At 50.5% G+C, this 18,215-nt stretch overlaps 1 protein-coding gene and 1 non-coding gene across 3 annotated transcripts in view; both read right to left on the minus strand.

Moving 5' to 3' along the window:
* The window catches only part of PLXDC1 (plexin domain containing 1), a 71,361-nt gene that overhangs the window by 41,599 nt on the left and 11,547 nt on the right, over nt 1-18,215 (minus strand). For both annotated transcript variants that reach the window (XM_032457903.1, XM_006176370.3), the window contains exons 3-6: nt 2,296-2,439; nt 1,948-2,017; nt 1,232-1,354; nt 475-593 (exon numbers count right to left, since the gene is read on the minus strand). In XM_032457903.1, coding sequence (XP_032313794.1) covers nt 475-593; nt 1,232-1,354; nt 1,948-2,017; nt 2,296-2,439 — 456 coding nt within the window. The remainder of the gene's footprint in view (nt 1-474; nt 594-1,231; nt 1,355-1,947; nt 2,018-2,295; nt 2,440-18,215) is intronic.
* Nucleotides 17,412-17,483, minus strand: TRNAA-GGC. Its single transcript has one exon. It is a non-coding gene; the product is annotated as a tRNA-Ala (tRNA).

Here is an 18,215-nt window from a genome sequence, read left to right on the forward strand (position 1 = left end):
GCCCATCTCGCCCCCACTCCCCCCACTCCAGCCAGGCTGCCTTCTTTCAGGGCTTTGTCCAACCATGCTCTGTCGTGCCACAGAGCCTTTGCATGTGCTTTTTTCGCTCCTGGAACACACCTCACTCTCCTCTTTGCTTCCTTAACTCTCACACATTCTGCAGATTTCAGCTCTTTTCCTCGGGAGATCCTCTCCTGGCCCCGTTCAGGTAAAGAGCCCCATGAAAGGCTTTCCTGGCATTTCTGTTTAGGAGCACTTGTCACAATGGCAATTCTACATTTGTCCCCACAATTACGATGCATCCTCTCCCACCAGATTCTCTCCACCACAGGGGTAGGGCTGGCAAGCATCTTATTACCTGCTGTTCCCCAGCATCACATCCTATGTCTGGCGCATTGGAGGGTCTCTGCAGATGTTTGCTGAATGAAAGCAAGTGCCCAAGACCCAGCCATCTCTGCAGCTGGGCCCACTCACCTCTTTGTAGCCAAACACAATGCGGCCGTCTTGGTGCAGAGCTGCCTGGAAGGTGAAACTGCCCCTGTCCTCCCGGCCTTGGAGATAGACATGGTCCCACTGAACAACAAAGACTGTCCCTGGTAAGGAGAGCAGAGACCAGGCTGGGCAGAAAGGAAGTGCAGGGAGCAGGGCCCTGCAGAAGTGGTGGCCAAGGTGAGTGGGCCACAGGTGGGCTTCTTTAGGGATGATGGGGCCAGTTTGCAAATTTGACAGGAGGCAGGAGCTGGGCAGCCCACAAACATCAGTCTGGCTTCCAAGCTGAAGAGGAACCAGAAGACCCTGCTTCAGCCTCCCCCCAGCCCAGGTGCTATGATTGATCATCTCCAGCCCCAGGCACACTGCTTCCTTCTGGCCTATCCTCACCCCTTGAGATGAAAAGGAGAAATAGGAGAAACGTCTGTCCTCCTAGGGTGGGAGGTAGGTGCTTAAGGGACAACTTGGTGAGAGTAACAAACAGTAAAGGTCTCTAACATTTATTTCACCTCTACTAAGAGCCAAGAGCTTTCATTTCATTATCATCAGATCCTGTAAGGTAGCAGGCATTTTGTCTCCATCTTACAGCTGAGGGAAATGAATACAGAAAAGTGGGGGGTGGCTGCCTTGCTGCGTGACTGTGGGCAAGCCCTTGCCCTCTCTGGGCCTTGGGCTCCTCTAAAGGGGCTGGACCAAGGAAGTCCTGGAGTTGGGTGACTCACATGTTGAGATCTGATCTTACCATTGTCAAAGTAAGCAACTGTGGAGTTGTCAGAGTAGCCAGGGTTGAAGTTGGCCATCAAAGGGGCCACATACTGAGTAGCTGTGAGCATCCGATGGATCACATCGCCCATGAAGATGAAACCTGAGGTGGGAAAAAGTGTAGATGAATCAGAGATGGCCCAGAGGGGTTGCTTCCCCATACAGGAAGGAGCAGTGTAGACGGGGCTGGAAGCGAGTCTTGGACCTCTGTCCCCATTCTCACATGGTGGACTCTGGGTCTGGCATGTATGAAGCAAAAGGGCCTCAGACCAGAGAAGATTCTTCCTGCCCCTCCCACATCTCTCTGTCCCTTGGAAAGTGTACAGAAATCAAAGATGGGCTCCTCATATCAACAGGAAGCCTGGTTCCAAGATGCAGGTTCTCAGCACAGGCTCCTCTCTCCCACTCACAGACTCAGAAACACAGGGATCACAGGGACTGCTCACACTGGCCTGAGCTGACCCAGAGGGAGACACACACACACACACACACAGACAAGCAAGTCAGTCGATGTAAAGGATGTGGTCTGAAACACTCACTTACTTCCCCACTGAGAGTGGGGTCCCAAGAGAGTCAAATGTGGGACCCTCCCCAGTCTATCTATAAAACCCTGTGTCCAGGGAACCTCCCCAGGTAGGACCCAAGTTCTGCTTGAAATCCCCAAACCCTCTCCCAGCCCCACGGATAAGGCCTTACCTCCAGTTGCTATGGTGATCTGCCGCAGAGGGTGTCCATAGAAAGGGAAATCAAAGGACAAGACCACTCTCTGCAGGGGATGGGAGAGAGTCAGCACGGGCCAACCTGCAGGCCAGGGAGCTGGGTACCCACACTGCCCCATGCTTGTCTGGACAGGGGACCAAGCATGTCCAGGGCAGGCCCCCACGACCACAGGTGGGCACCCCAACTCTGGTCAAGCATCTCAGGACACCCCGACCTTCCCAGACAACAGACCTCAGGCCACAGCCATGCCCACTGACCAGGTGGGGTGGGCTGGCCTCTAGCCCCTCAGTGCAGGGCGGCGCTCCCAGGGACTAGGACACTCACCGAAGCCTGCCGGTGGGTGTTGGAGAGGATTCTGTGCACCTTCACTTGGCTCTGGTTGGCTTTGGCAACATCCACCCACAGCTCCCGGCTGCGGGGCTCGCTGGGACCATACAGACGGGACACATAGTAGCTGTGGTTGTCCTCCTGTCATCAACCAAGACAGAGCCCACAGGAGGCATGAGGGATCGGGGTGCCAGGAGCCAGCCTCTGCACCTCCCCAACGCAGACTTCTGGATACAAGAATCATGGCCCTCCCAGGGTGCTGGACTGTGGCCCAGAGAGCTGGCTTAGGCCTGGGAGCCCCTTGGCTCCCCTTGGCCTCAGATAACTCAGCACCTGGCCCCTCACCATGTCCCCAACAGCTCTAGCCCCAGCTAAATCCACACGTGTTGTACCCATGCTTGGCCCTGCCATTCCCAGGCAGGCCAGGAGGCTTTTCCTACAGCCCCTGAGTCCTCCCAGAACACACCCAAGGCAGAGCTCAATCCGGTCATGAGGGAGAAACAGACAGGGCAGCCCCAGACAGAGCCCTTGTCTTCAGGGAGCTCCCAGACTGAGGTGGAGACATAGCCCCTTACCTGGGGAGTACCCAGTTTAGGGAAGAAGAAAAAAACTGGATCTCAGAAGCCACCAGTCTAAAGATGGAGACAGATCCTTGACCTTCAGACATTGCTAGTCTGATGGAGGGGGTGGGACTTATGCAGATTGAATACACAGACACAGACTTTCAAGCAGACAGATAGGACAGGGTATACTAGTCACTAGAGGGTTAAGAAAGGGGAGAGAAACAGCAATGATTCCTTTAAGACATATTTATAAATTCTACTATGTGTCAGGTGGGGACAAAATAAAGAACAAGCCAGACCCAGCAGGCTGAGAGTTAATTCTGTAAAACCTCTCCTGCACATGAGTATTTAGGGCCAGGATTTACAGGAGGCTAGGAAATGGTCAGCAGGCAGAGTGGAAGAGCCAGGTGAGGAGGCACTGTCTTAGCACTTCAGCCCATCCGGGAGCGCCAGTGTAGGAGGAAAGGAGGCAGAGGGGGCAGGTCCACTTGGCCACTGTCACAGAAATGGGGCCACTGACCTGTGCAGAGCCCCGGGCGTCGTGGGTCATTAATCAGCCTGTCCAGTGGCAGTGGCTGCAGACACAGCACAGCAGACCGTGTTCTCCCTGCCAACCTGCCAGCTGTCCAACCAGCCTTTGCCCTGGGCTCAGCATGAGTAGGGCCAAGAGATGTCTGCTCTCTCCACCTGCTGGGAGGCAGACTCTGCTCTTCTGACAAGTAACACACTCTGGGGCCCTGGGGTCAGGGCAGGGCTGGAGGAAGACGAGCAGAAGGAACATTGAGGGCGGGAGCATTTCCCACTGCCACTGCCTGGTTCCTCCCCTCCAGCCTTAGACTGCCCGCCCCTCTGCCCATCCTTAGCAGGGACAAACAAATCTAAACAAATCTAAAACACAGATGAGGCCACAGCCCTCTACTCACAAGCCATCTGGGGCTCCCACTGCCCTCAAGACAAAACTCAAACCTCAGCCTGACATATGAGGTCGCACAGGAGGCAAGCCCCACCTTCTCTCTCCTCCTGTCCTGAGCCTGTGCATCCTGTGTACTCACTCACCGGCTTGGACTCCCCGACAGTCTCGGACCACCAATGGTCACTCATGACTTTGCCCACTGACCCTCCTTCCTGGGATGACCTTCTTGCTTCTCCCCGGGCAGATTCCTACTTCTTCAATGCCCAGCTTAAACATCACCTTCTTAGTGATCTTTTCCCTGACTTGCCCACTGAGGACCTCCACCATCCTGTACTCAGGGGTACAATTTGTGAGAGTCCCATGGGCCCCCGCTTGGTGGATTTCTGGTTTTACTTATGAAGCCACCAGAAGGGGCCACCCTGATGCCACCAGCCCTGGGGTACCCATGCCAAGGATGCTTCCTCCCATTGCTGCCTCAGTTGTCTAGCCTGGGGTCCCAGAAGATGACCAGAGGAGGAAGCACTGCTCCCTAGTTTGCCCAAGGGCACCAGAGCAGCTGGGCTCATGCCTGAGCTCACAGCCTCCCACAAGAAAGCAGCCCCTTCAGCTTCTGCTTCTCCCCCACTCCCCAGGAGACCAGGTGCCATGTCTTTTCCCCCTGGGTCTCCATCTCTCCTATCTCCACCCATCTCTGCTGGAGTTTCCACCAAAACAAAACAAAACAAAACAAAACAAAACAAAACAAAACAAAAAAAACAAACCCAAATAACAACCCAAAAAAATCATGTGCCAAGAAACAATGCCCCTTGCACACCAACTCATGCAAAGAGATGTGCACAAAGGTGCCCAGGAAAGGAGTCTGATGGCTGCCTGCCTGCTTCCTGGGATTCACAGGATGAGTGGGTTTTATTCCACCTCAAAGCAAAAGCAACAGGGGGCCCCGACCAACACTGCGCACCTGACAGTCTGTGGGACCCCAAGCCCGAAGCCAGTTTAGGTTCAGTGGCGACCACTGGCCACAGCCACGGAGACAGCTCACCTTTTCTCCCCATTAGCTCCAAAAAAGAAGCGATTTATTAAAAGGCATCAGTTAGCCTAAACTTTTGCTCGAAGAAAGAATACCAAGCATAGATACAATTCAGCCCATCATTGAAATGTCTACTTCCCACCCCCAACCAAACTCTGAGTCCCTGACACACAGGGATGGGCGAGGTCACCGCTGTATCCATGGTTCAAAGTCCCTGAATCCTTGCTGCTTGAGAAGTGTTTGCCGAGATGAGCTGGGGCCTGTGCAGGGAGCCCAGATCCTTCCTTTTTGCCATTTTACAAGGGAAGAAAGAGGGACTAGTGCCTGGTATGGTCAAAATTTTGGAAGTAAACTTGCTTCCTTAATTTCTGGACTCTCTTTTTATGATCTGTGGGGGAGGGGAATGTGAATGACTAGCAGAACCAAAGCAGCATCCAGGTGGCACTCTGGTCCTTTTGATAGCACAGAAGGTTTAATCGTGTCCCACATAAAGCTATGTTCAAGTCCTGACCCCCCAGTACCTATGAATGTGACCTTATATCGAAATAGAGTCTTTGCAGATGTATTCAAGTTAAGATGAAGTCATACTGGATTAGGATGGGCTCTAAATCCAATGACAGGAATCCTTGTAAAAGAGAGGGAAATTTAGGTACAGAGACACAGAAGGGACTCAGGGAAGAAGGCCATGGGACAACAGGGGCAGAGACTAGAGTGATGCAATTTACAAACCAAAAAACACGAAGGATTGCCAGGGGCCACCAGAAACTAGGAATAAGCAGGGGAGGATTCTTTCCTAGCCTTCAAGTGGAGTGTGGCCTTGCTGACACCTTGATTCAGACATCTGGCCTCCAAAACTGCAAGAGAATAAGTTTCTGCTATTTTACACCACCGAGTTTGTGATATTCTGTTATGGCAGCCCTGGGAGACACATGGACATAGATATGTGCTGCTGTGGCTCAAGTGGGGCAACCCTGAGTTGTCTCCCCCTTCCATGTCACCTCTGGCTTAGAATATTCTGTGGCTTCCCAGCTGCACTCAGAATGAAGGCCACATTCTTTACCATGATCTACAGGGCCCTGTGGAGCAAACTCTAGACATTGCCTATCCAATATTCATTTGCTCCTCTTCTTTATTAATAGAACATTGATTTTGTAGCAGATAGCAATGTACCCAGCTAAAAAACCTGATTTCCTGGATGTCTTAAGGTTACCATGTGACACAGGTTGGCTAATGGAATAAACTGAAGGTTCTAGTGGAGCCTTTTGAAAAAGGTCAAATTTGACTGCTTGTTCCTCTTGCCTTTGCCCTTCTCCTTATTCCTACCTGGAATGCATATGTGATGACTGGAGCTTCAACAGCCATCTTGTAAGCATAAGGACAAGAGCCATGCCCTTAGGATGGTGGAGTAAAAAGCTGGACAGAACCGGGTCTCTGGAGGGATGCTTGTTAAGTCCTCAGATTCAGCCCTCTGTTATATGCAAACATGAATTCTTCCTGATGCATGATAGTCTTGCCCCCACCCACCACCTCTGCCTCTCCCCCTGCCCTCTGTGCTCTCAGCTCCTGAAATCACCAACTGCTTGTCTGCCTCAGGACCCTGGTACTTCCTGTGCCTCAAAAACTTCTTTCTCATTCAGTTTAGAAGCTGACTGCTCCTGATCCCTCAGGTCTCAGCTCAGTGGTCACTTCTTCAAGAGAGCCTTCCCGATGCCCCCGTTATACCCTCATCACATCTTGGGCTTCTCCCTCTCAATGTGCCGCACCTTTGTGATGATTTACTTGACTTTTAGACTTGTTATTGCCACACCTGCCTTTCCTGTGAGATCATAAGTTCCCCACAGGTAAGGTCAGCATTTACCTATGGTGTTTAAGCAGAGAGTATGTGCTCAATAGGAGGATATGTTAATAAATGAATGACTTCAAAGCATAACTGTTCCTCATAGTTTGCAGAAGGCCTGTATATCACCATGCATTCTGGTGACCAGGATGGGATGGTGTTACCAAACAAAGCAGGATGGCAGGTAATGGGGAACAGGCACTGTCAGGTACAGTGGGAGTCAATCCAGCTCCCACGTAGGAACATGAGAAGCCTATGTTTATTTATCTAAAAAAAAAATTTTGTGGGGGAGGTAATTAGGTTTATTTATTTACTTATTTATTTTAATGGAGGCACTGGGGATTGAACCCAGGACCTTATGCATGCTAAGTGCCCCTCTACCCTGAGTTATACCCTCCCCCTCAGAGGCCTATGTTTAAAGCCATTTCTTGGAGGCTTGGAAAAGGGTCCAGTTTCCATCACCTGATTCCCAGGACTCGCTTGGTGAGAGCGTTCACCAAACCTCCAAGCGCTGGAAATGAGGTCCCTGGACAGAAGCCATGCTCTGCCGTTGTGAAGCCCAGACGCTATGTCTCTTGCTGCCTCACCTAGAGGCGAAGAGTGGGGCGACTGGGGATGCGTCTCACCAGCCATTGTTCCAAGTCCTCTGTCCATGAAGGACAGCCCATCACCCCAGCCGAGGAGCCAGGCTGTGTGTTACAGGGGGGATCCTTGGACGGAATCGTCTCATTCTGGGAATTCCCACGGAGCCCTCCCATGGCACTTCTTCACTGACAGAAAGTCTTCATCTCTGCTGACTCAAGGAGAGTCAGAAATTAAAGGAGCAAACAACAAGGTCTTACTGTAGAGCACACGGAACTATATTCAATACCTTGTAATGGCCTACAATGAAAAAGAATATAAAAAGGAATAAACATATGTAAACATATAACTGAATCACTATGCCAAATACCAGAAATTAACACAACATTGTAAATTGACTATACTTCAATAAAAAATTAATTCATTAAAAAAATAAAAAGGGATGTGATAACTTTAAAAAAAGAGAGAGAGAGATTAAAGGAGCTCCTGCCTCTAACCCCTAGGCAGAGATTCTCCCCAATGTGCCAGCAGGTCCCCCAGAGAGCACGGGCCTCGGTCCCTGTGGATCCCCTGCTCAGGCCAAGTGGGTGAGGCTGAGGCTCTGCTCCAGGGCCTCAGAATGCTGAGTGCAGCTGGCCTGCCAGGAAAAGGGCTGCCTCACGGGGGCAGTGCCTCCAGAAGCTGCCGCACATTTCTAACAAGCCCCAATAGAACACCTCTCCTGGCACGGGGTGACTCTGATTATCCCCAGGCCAGTGAAACAGAGCTGTATCCATTCAGAGCCCTGGCCTAGGAAGGCTCCATGGTGGTGACTGAGGCCAAACCACAGCCTAGAGATGAGGGGACAACTTGGAGCTGGGGTCACTCCAAGGCAGAGCCAAGAACAAAGTCCTCAGAGGTTGGAGGGCATGGTCCTTGGGAAAATGGGAGGAAAGAGAAGGGAAGCTAGCATTTGCAGAGCTGTGACAGCTGTGTGAGACAACCTTGGGAGGTGACTGCTAAAATTAGTCCCATTTTATAAGTGGGGAGACTGAGGCCCATGTAAGTCTCTGAAACTAGGTCAGTCTCGCTTCAAGGCAGCGACTTTCTCTGTCCACTGTTTCTCAGGTCTTTAAGTAACTGCCCCACTGGGAGGTAACTGGGCTGCTTATTAGTCATTAGTTAAAATTTCTCCCATCGGAAGAACCAGAGTGGATCCTTTCTGGAGCACAGAGCTGTGGGGCTGTGCCCCGTTCATCTCCCAACGCCTGCACCTACCAAGCCCAGGGCTGGCACTTGGAACAAGGTGGGTGTTAGGGACGTGCTTGCTGAATGAGTTCAACCACAAAGTACCCATAGCGGATGGTGCTGGAGGCTGTGCTGAGAATGTACAGTGTGACTCCAACAAGGACAGCATCCTCCCCCATCACTGAGAGCAGGTGACACAAAAGCCACTTGTGAAGGAAGCAGCTGCCTCCTTTGGGAGCCCAAGTCCATGGAAAGCATTCCCATAGCTGGGACATCTTGCACACAGGACGGCATCTCCAACCCCTAGTCTTCTCTTCCCGAAAGGCTTGTACCATCAGCTTAGGAGGCCCCTCCGGTCTAAAGACCTGAATTGCTACAGTTGCTGCTTGAAGCACATCAGTTGAGCTGTATCCCCTCTGGGGTGGGGCACAGTAGGAGGAGTCTGAGATGCAGGAAAGGGGAAAGGAAAAGAAAAACAGTTCTCTGTCAAAGGAGGAAGAAAGGAAGGAAGGAGGAAGGGCAGGAGGAAGGAGGAATCAGGAGGCATCTCCTGATTCCTTAAGCTCTTCCCTGAGGAAGTGAAGCTAACAAGGAAGTGCTTTCAGGCCAGGGAAGGGAAACCCTGGCTCTCCCTGCTCAGTCATGCAGGAAGAGGAAGTCTTCACATGACTGAGAGTCCAGCAGGGCAGCTAGGGTGGAACACGGAGACTCTGGTGACATCTGGCATTGTCCTAAGTATGATTGCTGGTCCACAGAAAGGCGAAGGAAGCCAGCCCTCACATGCATCTGGCTTCAATAAATACATGCTGGAAAAGTAAAAAAGAGACAGAACTGAGGAGGGCCTGAAAGACAGAGAAGCTAGCCCTGGTTCCCAACAGCTTTCCAGGTCTCTATGAGGTCAGGCTGTCCTTTATCTGCAGCCCTTGGATCCCATGACAGGTCTCTGCACCCTCACAATAAACCTTTCCCCTGAGACAGCTTGAATGGCTCCTTGGAACCAAGTAAGGCCCTAATGAGAACACTCTTGCTCACAGGGTGATGAGAGGAAGGCCCTTCAGGGATACCCCAGACAGTTTGTCACCAGCACAGACAGTGAGAATCTGAACGGGAAGAGAGAAGTGAGAAGCCAAATTTCTGGGAGAAGTTTTCCCTGGCAATATATTGGCCGCCATGATTTTTTTTCCTACAGAGTCAGTCACCAGTGGCTTCTTGATTGACCACTGGGGAAGAGAGTCACTTGGCTTAGACCTCACCAATCTTTTGGGTACTTCCACTGCAGGTCCTTGATCATGCTGCCACTAGCACTGGCAGTTTTGATGATGGAGGGCCACCCATGGCAGTGACTGATAACTGTCTCCCAGAAACCATTCTCCCCTTCCTCCTTTAGTAGCAGAACCTCCCAGCTTTAGTTAGGCACATGGCCACCCAGCAATGACTACATTTCCTAGCCCTCTTTAGAACTAGGTGTGGTTACCTAACTATGTCTGGCCAATGGAAGATGAGCAAAATGATTGCCCTCAGTAGGAATTGGCTCTCACCTTGTCCAGTTCCCATTGGCTGGGATGCAGATAGTAATGGTGGGCGCTGGAACAGCCATTTTGGACCACAACACGGAAGGCACATGCTGTGGAAGGAACTTGGGTCCCCAACACCACGGAGGCACTACATCAACCCCTGCTTATTTATGATCACACTATTACAAGTGAGAGAAGAATAAACCTCTTTCGTGTCCAAGTGCTTCGTCAGTTGGACATTTTTTTAAAACAAGTGAATCTGTATCCTAATTAATACAAGGTCCCCTAAGTGGCCTCCTCAGGCCAGTCAATCCAAAGTGCTCTTCACTGTACACCATATAGAGACGTCTCTTAAGAAGGATTTAGAGGTTGTGCCTGGCAGTGATCTTGCCTGACGAGCCCACCCAGTTCACCGCCCGTCACTGCATTTGACCTGCTTCCTGCTACCCCAGAGGGAAGCCCTCCCCGCACTGTGGACTGGAGGAAAGACGACATGGTAGGGTGACCTGACATTATAAAGGGTCAAGGAGCGTAGCATGAGCCAGACCATCTGGCAAGTCCACCAAAGGGAATTAGGTTTTCTTGAAATGCCTGCAAGAAGCCCCGGTCAATAATCCACATTCATTCTGGGAGGCAGCATGATGTGAATTTCAAACATTTTTGGCCATGAAATCCTTTCTTCCAATTAATCTTCCACAGAAGCTCGATACATAAATCACATCAAAGTAAGGCCACTCTGGGGGAAGGAAAGAGAAGGGCCCGGAGCCCTGCCTGCTATGTTACTTCCTTCTCCACCACCCTCCATCCCACAGCGGCCCGTTGAAGCACCTCTGGGAACCCTCAGGGTTCCACGGAGTGTGCAATTTGAAAACTACTGCTCTAGGATCAAGTCCAGGGGCTGTGGAGTTAGACAGACCCAAGTTCAAAAACTAGCTCCACTTCCTAAAAGTTGGTGCCAAACATCCCTCCCAACTCTGAGCATCAGTTGCCCCATCAGTAACCTTTCTCACAGAGTTCTTGAAAGGCTTAGACAAAACATATCAACATAAAGCTCTTAGCCCAGCACCTGGTCCACAGTAGGTGTTTGAAAAGTGAGAGCTATCTATGATGATTCTGTTGGACCCTTCCAGGAAAGGTCTTTGATAGTGGAGGCTGTCTCCTCAAAACCACCTCCAGCTCCATTTTAAATGCCGGCTGTTACAGTGCCTCTTCTGCCTCAATTATTCATGCCCGGCACCCACCAGGCACTTCATTTCTGACAGCAGGGCAGCATTTACCTTGGCTGAGCTCAAGACCTTTCTAGACAGGAACTCTGGCTAAGCTGTCACCATCGGCCCGTCACCTGCCAGCCAACTGGCAGGTGGAAATACCAGGGCAGGCAACCAAGGGCACACTGCAGGGCCTGTTGGAGAGGCCTAGGCAGCCAGGCTGGTCAGGATGGCGCTCTAGGCAGCTGGGTCCAACCCAGGACATGCTGAGGGGATCCCATTCCCTGCCTCCACTGATCCTGGGGGCAGTATCAGACCAACAGGAATGTTTTCTAGATCCCTGCTACTCAAAGTCTGGTCCAGGGGCCAAGAGCATCAGCATCAACTGGGAGCTCACTAGAAATGCAGGATCCTGGGCTCAATCCCAAACCTGCTGGACCAAAATCCACGTTTGAATAAGCTTCCCAGGGGATTATTTGGCACAGTAAAGTTTGAAAAGTGCTGATCAAGAAGCACCCTCTGTCTGGACCAACCTGTTTTTGTCTCCGAAGACTCCGAGGGCAAAAAGACCTGGGTTCTTGTCCTGGCTCTGCCACTCACTAGCTGTGCAACCTTGAGTAAGCACTTTACCTCTCTGTTCTCAGACAGCATTAGAAACACTTACCTCCTGGGGTAGGTGGGTGGATGACATGTAAGGCCATAGAGCGAGGCCAGCACTAAGGGAGGGCTCCTTTAACGTGGCCAGTTGTTGTAAGTTTCCCCTTACCTCATGCATCCACACAATAACCTCCAGCTGCCCTCAGGAGGTATTTGAGCCTCAGGTTGAAATAATTCACTCGTCATCACAGAGGTACAGAAAGCAGGTCTCCTGGGCTAACCCAGGAAGGAAGGGACCCAGGCCAGACAAAGTGGCACTTGTGTGGTGCTGAGGGTCTGGGGTAAAGAGGTGTCAGAGTGAGTGAGGCTGACCTGAGAAGGTCCTGGGAGTGGGGGTTTGGACCACGCTTGGAAAGAGGGTGTAGACAGGTTTTCTAGACAAAGCATTTTGTTGTATCCCCCACACTTTATGGAAATGGAATAATCATCTCATTCTGACACTGATTCAATATGTGGGTTTTTGGAGGAGTATCAGCTAGCCAGAGATTTTGACAGCATCAATATATATCACATAACCAGAGAGAATTAGGACAACAAGGAACAACAGAAAGAAAAACAGACCTCCCCCATCCCTCACTTGGCCCCATTCTGGTATATTTCCTTCTAGTCTTTTTCATATGGATACAATTTCACAGGTTATAATCCTGCTGACCATCCAGCTGTGTGGACTGCTTCTGTCATGTTTCATGATACCTAAAGCAGTTTTTGATGTTGAACATGGTCTTTTAGCTGTCATTTGTCATGGCGTCATGGCCATCCACTCAGAAGAAAATTCACAATTTTCTTAACCACCTCCTTACTGTTAGCATTTGGGTAGCTTCTGACTTTTATGCTCTTATTTTTTAAAATACTACTGTGATGAATGTATTGATACACTTTCCATATCCGGATTATTGCCCCTGCTTCAAAGCCTCTGCTACAAATTAGCACTTCTCAAACTTTAATGTGCGTACCAATCACCTGGGAATTGATTCTGCAGGTCTGAGGGGTCTGAGATTCTGCATTTCTAACAAGCTCTCACCCATGTTGAGGAATCCTGAGGCTATGAAGAATAGTCCCCTGAAACTTCAAGGCCAGGAAATCTTTTGTTGCTGGGATCCCATTTTTGTACTTCCAGCTAAGATCTGGGGGGAAAAGCACTACCTTTTTCTCCTAGACCTATTCTATTAACTTTTCAACCAATTAGCTCAGCCAAGTTTTATAACAATTCTATGAGGCATTCACAGTCCCACCTTTCAGATGAAGAAACTGAGGTTCAGAGTGATGATATAGCAAAGATACACACTATCTACCACACTGGGACCAGAGTAAGATGACTGACTGTCCCCAAGTGCCTGAAACTAAAGAGTTTTCCAGGATGCTGGACATTCAGTGCCCAAATCAGGACCATCCTGGGAAAACCCAGATGACTGGTCACCTTGACCAGAGCTTAATTCAGAGTCAGCTAATGTTTATCATTCCCAACCCTTTGTCAGCCTATTTATGTGGATTACTTTACACCACCTTTGCAATTACACTCAGGCCATAGCATCTCCATTTGACAATGAAGAAATGGGCTCAGAGGGGCTAAGAAACTTGTCCAAGACAAAAGGACAAACAACCCAATTTTTTAAGTGGGCAAAAGAAAAATAAATGGGCAAAGGACATAAGTAGACATTTCTCCAAAGAAGAAATACAAATGGCCAACAAGCACATGAAAAGATGCTCAACATCATTAGTTACTAGGGAAACACAAAGCGAAACCACAATGAGATACCAGCTCATACCCACTTAGGATGCTATAATTTTTTATAAAAAAGGGTAAATAACAAGTGTTGGCAAGGATGTGGAGAAATAGGAACCCTCATACATTGCTGGTGGGAATGTAAAATGGATCAGTCACTGTGGAAAACAGTTTGGCAGTTGCTCAAAGAATTAAATATAGAAGTACCCTATGACTCAGCAATGCCACTTCTAGGTACATACCCCAAAGAGTTGCAAATATGTACGCAAACACATAAAAGTATACATATTCACAGCACCACTGTCCACGATAGCCAAAAGAAGGAAACAGCCCAAATGTCTATCAACAAATGAATAGATGAACTGTGGTATATCCATACAATAGGAAATATTATTCAGCCATAAAATGAATGATTTTCGAGATGTAGAGCACAGATTGATGGTTACTAGGGACTGAGGGAGGGTAGAGGATGGGGAGAAACCACCTAAAGGGTCCAGGGTTTCCTTTTGGGGTGGTGACAATGTTTTGGAACTAGATATAGGTGATGGTTGCACAACATTGTGGATATATTAAGTGCGCTTCACTTTAAATGGTTAATTTTTTGTTATGTGAATCTCATCTCAACAAGAAAGAAAGAAAAGCACCCAACCAACCAATCAGCCTGCGGGAGGAACAGAAAAAAGGGTCAACAAGGGGGACCTGCGTGGGAGCTGGACAGCCTGGGGCTGAACAGCCAGCAGAGGGCGCTGTGGCGCCCTTACCGCGCCTGGGAGGGGAGACAGCGGGGACTGAGAAGCTGTCACTTGCCTGGCGTTTTGCTCTTTAGTCTCAACCCTGTAAGATCAGTACCCATCCCCCTATTTGGGAAATTTGAAGCTAGTGGGGCTTGAAACGCCAAGTTCAACAGCTGAAGGTTTAAGTGTCCAGCCCAAGGTCAGCAGCTGGTACATGCCAGATCTGGGGCCAGGACTGCCAGCCTCTTTCCATAGTGCTGAAGACCGGACTGCCAGGACTCCACCTCCCACCTCCCTGGACACTCATTCCACTCACAAAATCTCTTATCTTCCATCTCTTCAAAATTCAGCTCACGACTTCCTCTCCACCCGCTTCACCCTCCACTCCCAGAAGTCTTCCCCACCAGCCTCCTCACCTCATCCCTTCCCCTGAGTGCACTGGCATGGCGGGCTGCTTCCACGAGCCCTGCTTGGATCTCTTCATGCATCCGTGCTATGAGTCTGTCTGTCCTGTCTCCCCTAGGCCCTTAGGTCTGGGAAGGGGGGCCTTCTCCAGTTCTCCTTTTGGGAACTGCCTCCTTTGGGAGGGTGTAGAAACCAGGCAGTATTGCACACCCTTGTCTGTCTTGCTGCCCAGCTGTCTTGGATGACGTGGTTCCTGCCCCCCTGCAGGATCCCTCAGCATTCCTGAGCTTGCCACCAGGTTGGACAAGCTGGGAAGTTTTGCCGAGGCCAGAGAGGAGAGGAATTTGAGGAAGCTGGGCCAGGGGGAAGACCAGAGTAGAGGAGGCAAGTCAGAATTTTCTAGTATGGAGTGAATTTGTTCTATTACAAGTGAAAGCTCCAAATCAGAATGCTCTTAAATTTGATTCCTCCCAAATGCTGGCCCATAGGTGAACCACAGAACCAAGAAAAACTTTAACTAGTATTTTGAAATCCTCGGGCCTGAAGACATCCCCCTTCAGCTTCTTGGAGAGTAAATTTTGTACTTTCCAGATTTCTGACTTAGCACTATGGCTTTCCCCAATCCCTCCCTCCCCTACAAAATTTCCAGTGTCCCCAAGGCCTCAGGATTGGTCTTGGTGGAAAAATCTCCTGGTGGAAAGCTTGAGTCCAGACAGGAATCCTATTTCTACTGGGATGTGATGGTAGACTGGGCATGGGAATAAAATCCAAGGAGATGGCTCTGACCAAGGGCCTTGGAGCTGCCAGCTCACCCTGGGGGCACAGGCCAGATGCCTCAAGTCCTCCAAAGCAAGAGGGTCTGAGTTGTAAGGAGTATTTTGGGGAGGTGGCCAGGCAGGTGGTTCTGGGCAGTGAGGGTGGGGAAGAGGTCTGGGTAGAAGGGACTAGGAAGAAGCGGTTGGGCCAGAGGGGCTGAGAAGGGGAGACAGTCAGAGGGGGCAGGGCCAGAGAAGGCCTGGGATGGGGCTGGGCAGAGGGCTGAGTTGAGGGAGCTGAGCCAGAGGGAATGAGCCAGAAGGGAAGCCAGGGCCAGGAGGTGGTACTGAGGAGCAATGAAGAAGATGACAGGGCTCCAGAGTGGGTGTGTGTAGGGGAGGAAAAGGGGATGGCAGCCCACCTGCCAGGCCCTCAGCCCCTTGACATGGCCCCAGAGTAGAGGGAACCAGAGCCTGGTTCCTGTTGGCACAGATTTGACTGTGATGGGGATAAACAGTGGTAATGTTTTCCTGTTGAGAGCTAACGAAACTTGCTGAAACAGACCAAATCAATCGTGCTGAAGCGTCCCCTTCCTGTCACTTTCCTCTCGCTCAGCCCTCTGCCACCAAGATGGGGTTTCCTTTAGCCAAAGAGACCCCAGCTCTCAGAGACACTGACCAGAGACACAAGAGAAGCCCCTTCACTGGGCACCTGCAGGGGCCGAGGCAGCCCACTGCCCAGGTTAGGGTGAGCTCACAGCCAGGGGGTGTTGAGGTTTGGTTGTGCTGAAGGGCTCCTGCTCAGTGCAAGGCCTAATGGGTTCAAGGCTGGGTAGGGAGTGGAACACAGGCGCCTCTGAGGATTCGGGCACGGGACACCCTACCCACCCCACCAGGCCCCAGTGTGTGCAGACACGATCCAGCGTGTGTAAGCGCTGACGTTCTCTTATGTGTGTTGGGTTCTAAGAGAGGACCATTAAGTCCAGAGACTCAGCCCTGGCACAACCTCTTCTCTTCAACAAGCCTGTCTTTCAAAGCCTCTGGTGATGGGGAAATTCCAGCTCCCTTTATTTCTTCAGAGAGGGAGCTCCCACCATGCACCAGACATTGGTGACAAAGTGATAAAACGGTCTTGGGTCTCATGGTGCCTCGGTTCCAGGGGAAGACAGGCGACAAAAACAAATAAATATATAATTCAGTGCAGGAAGGGATATGAGCTTTGGAGAAAAATAATCTATTCTCTGCCCCAGTCACAGCCCTGCAGCTATTAGAAAGCAGCCACATCTAGAACCTTCTCTATACCAGGCTAAATATCCTAAACTTCTTCAACCCTTCTGGACTACTCTGGTTTCTAGACAGCCATCTGAAAAGGGGCACAGGCCCCTCAGCTGTGGTCAGGACCAGAAAAACCGGCAGGCTCCCCCCCAGAGCCCCAACCCTGGTCCCCGGGTTTTCTGTGGGTTTCCATGCACACAGCTGGCTTTCCCACCTCCGTCCTTGGCAGCCTCTCCACACTCCTGACTCATCCCAGCCCACAGGCATCGAGGAGCCCCAAGTCTTCCTTATGAACCACTGCTGAGCCACAACCACTGCTGAGCCACATCTCTCCCACCTACTTTGGGGAGGGGGAGGTAATTAGATTTTTTTATTTTCTTACTTTTTTTTTTCTAAGAGGAGGTACTGGGGATTGAACATAGGACCTCATACATGCTAAGCATGCACTCTACCACTTGGAGCTATACCCTCCCCCCTTCTCCCACCTATTTTAAACCGAAGTGCCAGGATTTATGTTGATCTCTGTAGTTTCACCTGGCAGATGAGGTTGACTATCGTTCAGCCTGCCGAGGAGGCCTTCCTAATCTGACACCTGAACTCTTTTCCAGCTGAGAGAGAAATTTGATCTGGAAGTCTGAAGGCCTCCTGCCAGGGTGGCCTTACTCCATCAATGTGGACTCTTTTTTTTTTTAATAGAGGCACTGGGGATTGAACCCAGGACCTCCTGCATGCCAGGCACACACTCTACCACTGAGCTATGCCCTCCGCGCCACATGGCCTCTTGTGTGGCTGCAGAGCGGGCATAGAGCCCCCGGGATGGTAGAAGTAGTGTGGTCAAGCCTAAGAAAGCCTCACTGTCTGGTGCTAGATTTGAAAGACCAATTTTTTTGTTTCCTTTTTTTCTGTTTTTTTAGGTAAATGATTTTAAAATTGGCTTAAAATGTCACAGCTCAGAAGTTCCCATGTGGAGATAACCAGCAGGATCCCATGGAGGAACTTGTAAAGAAACAAATCCCCAGGCCCCACCTCCAGTGTTTCTGAACCAGTCAGTCCAGGGTGGAGCTTGAGAATGTGTGTTGTTTTTTAAGCTCTGAGGTTACTGAATCCACACTGGCTCTCGATGATCCCCACTGCCCTTTCTGAACACCCACGGGCAATTGCTTCCAGAAGTCTACATCTCTGTGGCTGTCTTCTGCAAGGTCCTCTCTGCAGGAACGGGGCTACGGCCCTCTGACCAGGGTGTCTGGCCCAAAGCAAATATCAGTTCTTTAACTGATGGCTCAACAAAGCTGGGGGCTGGGGAAGGGGTGAGGCTCCAGGTATTCCCTTACTTGGGGTACCTCTCCTGCTCTGGCCTTCCGTTCCATCATCCTCTAGGGCTCCTTGGTTCTGCAGGGTGGAGAAGCTGGGGCAGAATGGGCATTGAATGGGGCTGCGTTCTCTAAGGTTCCACCTCAGCGCCAGGATCAGTGTATAACATTTGAAGTGGCACCAATA

The sequence above is a fragment of the Camelus ferus genome, chromosome 16, assembly GCF_009834535.1.
Source record: "Camelus ferus isolate YT-003-E chromosome 16, BCGSAC_Cfer_1.0, whole genome shotgun sequence".
Taxonomy (NCBI): Eukaryota; Metazoa; Chordata; class Mammalia; order Artiodactyla; family Camelidae; genus Camelus; species Camelus ferus.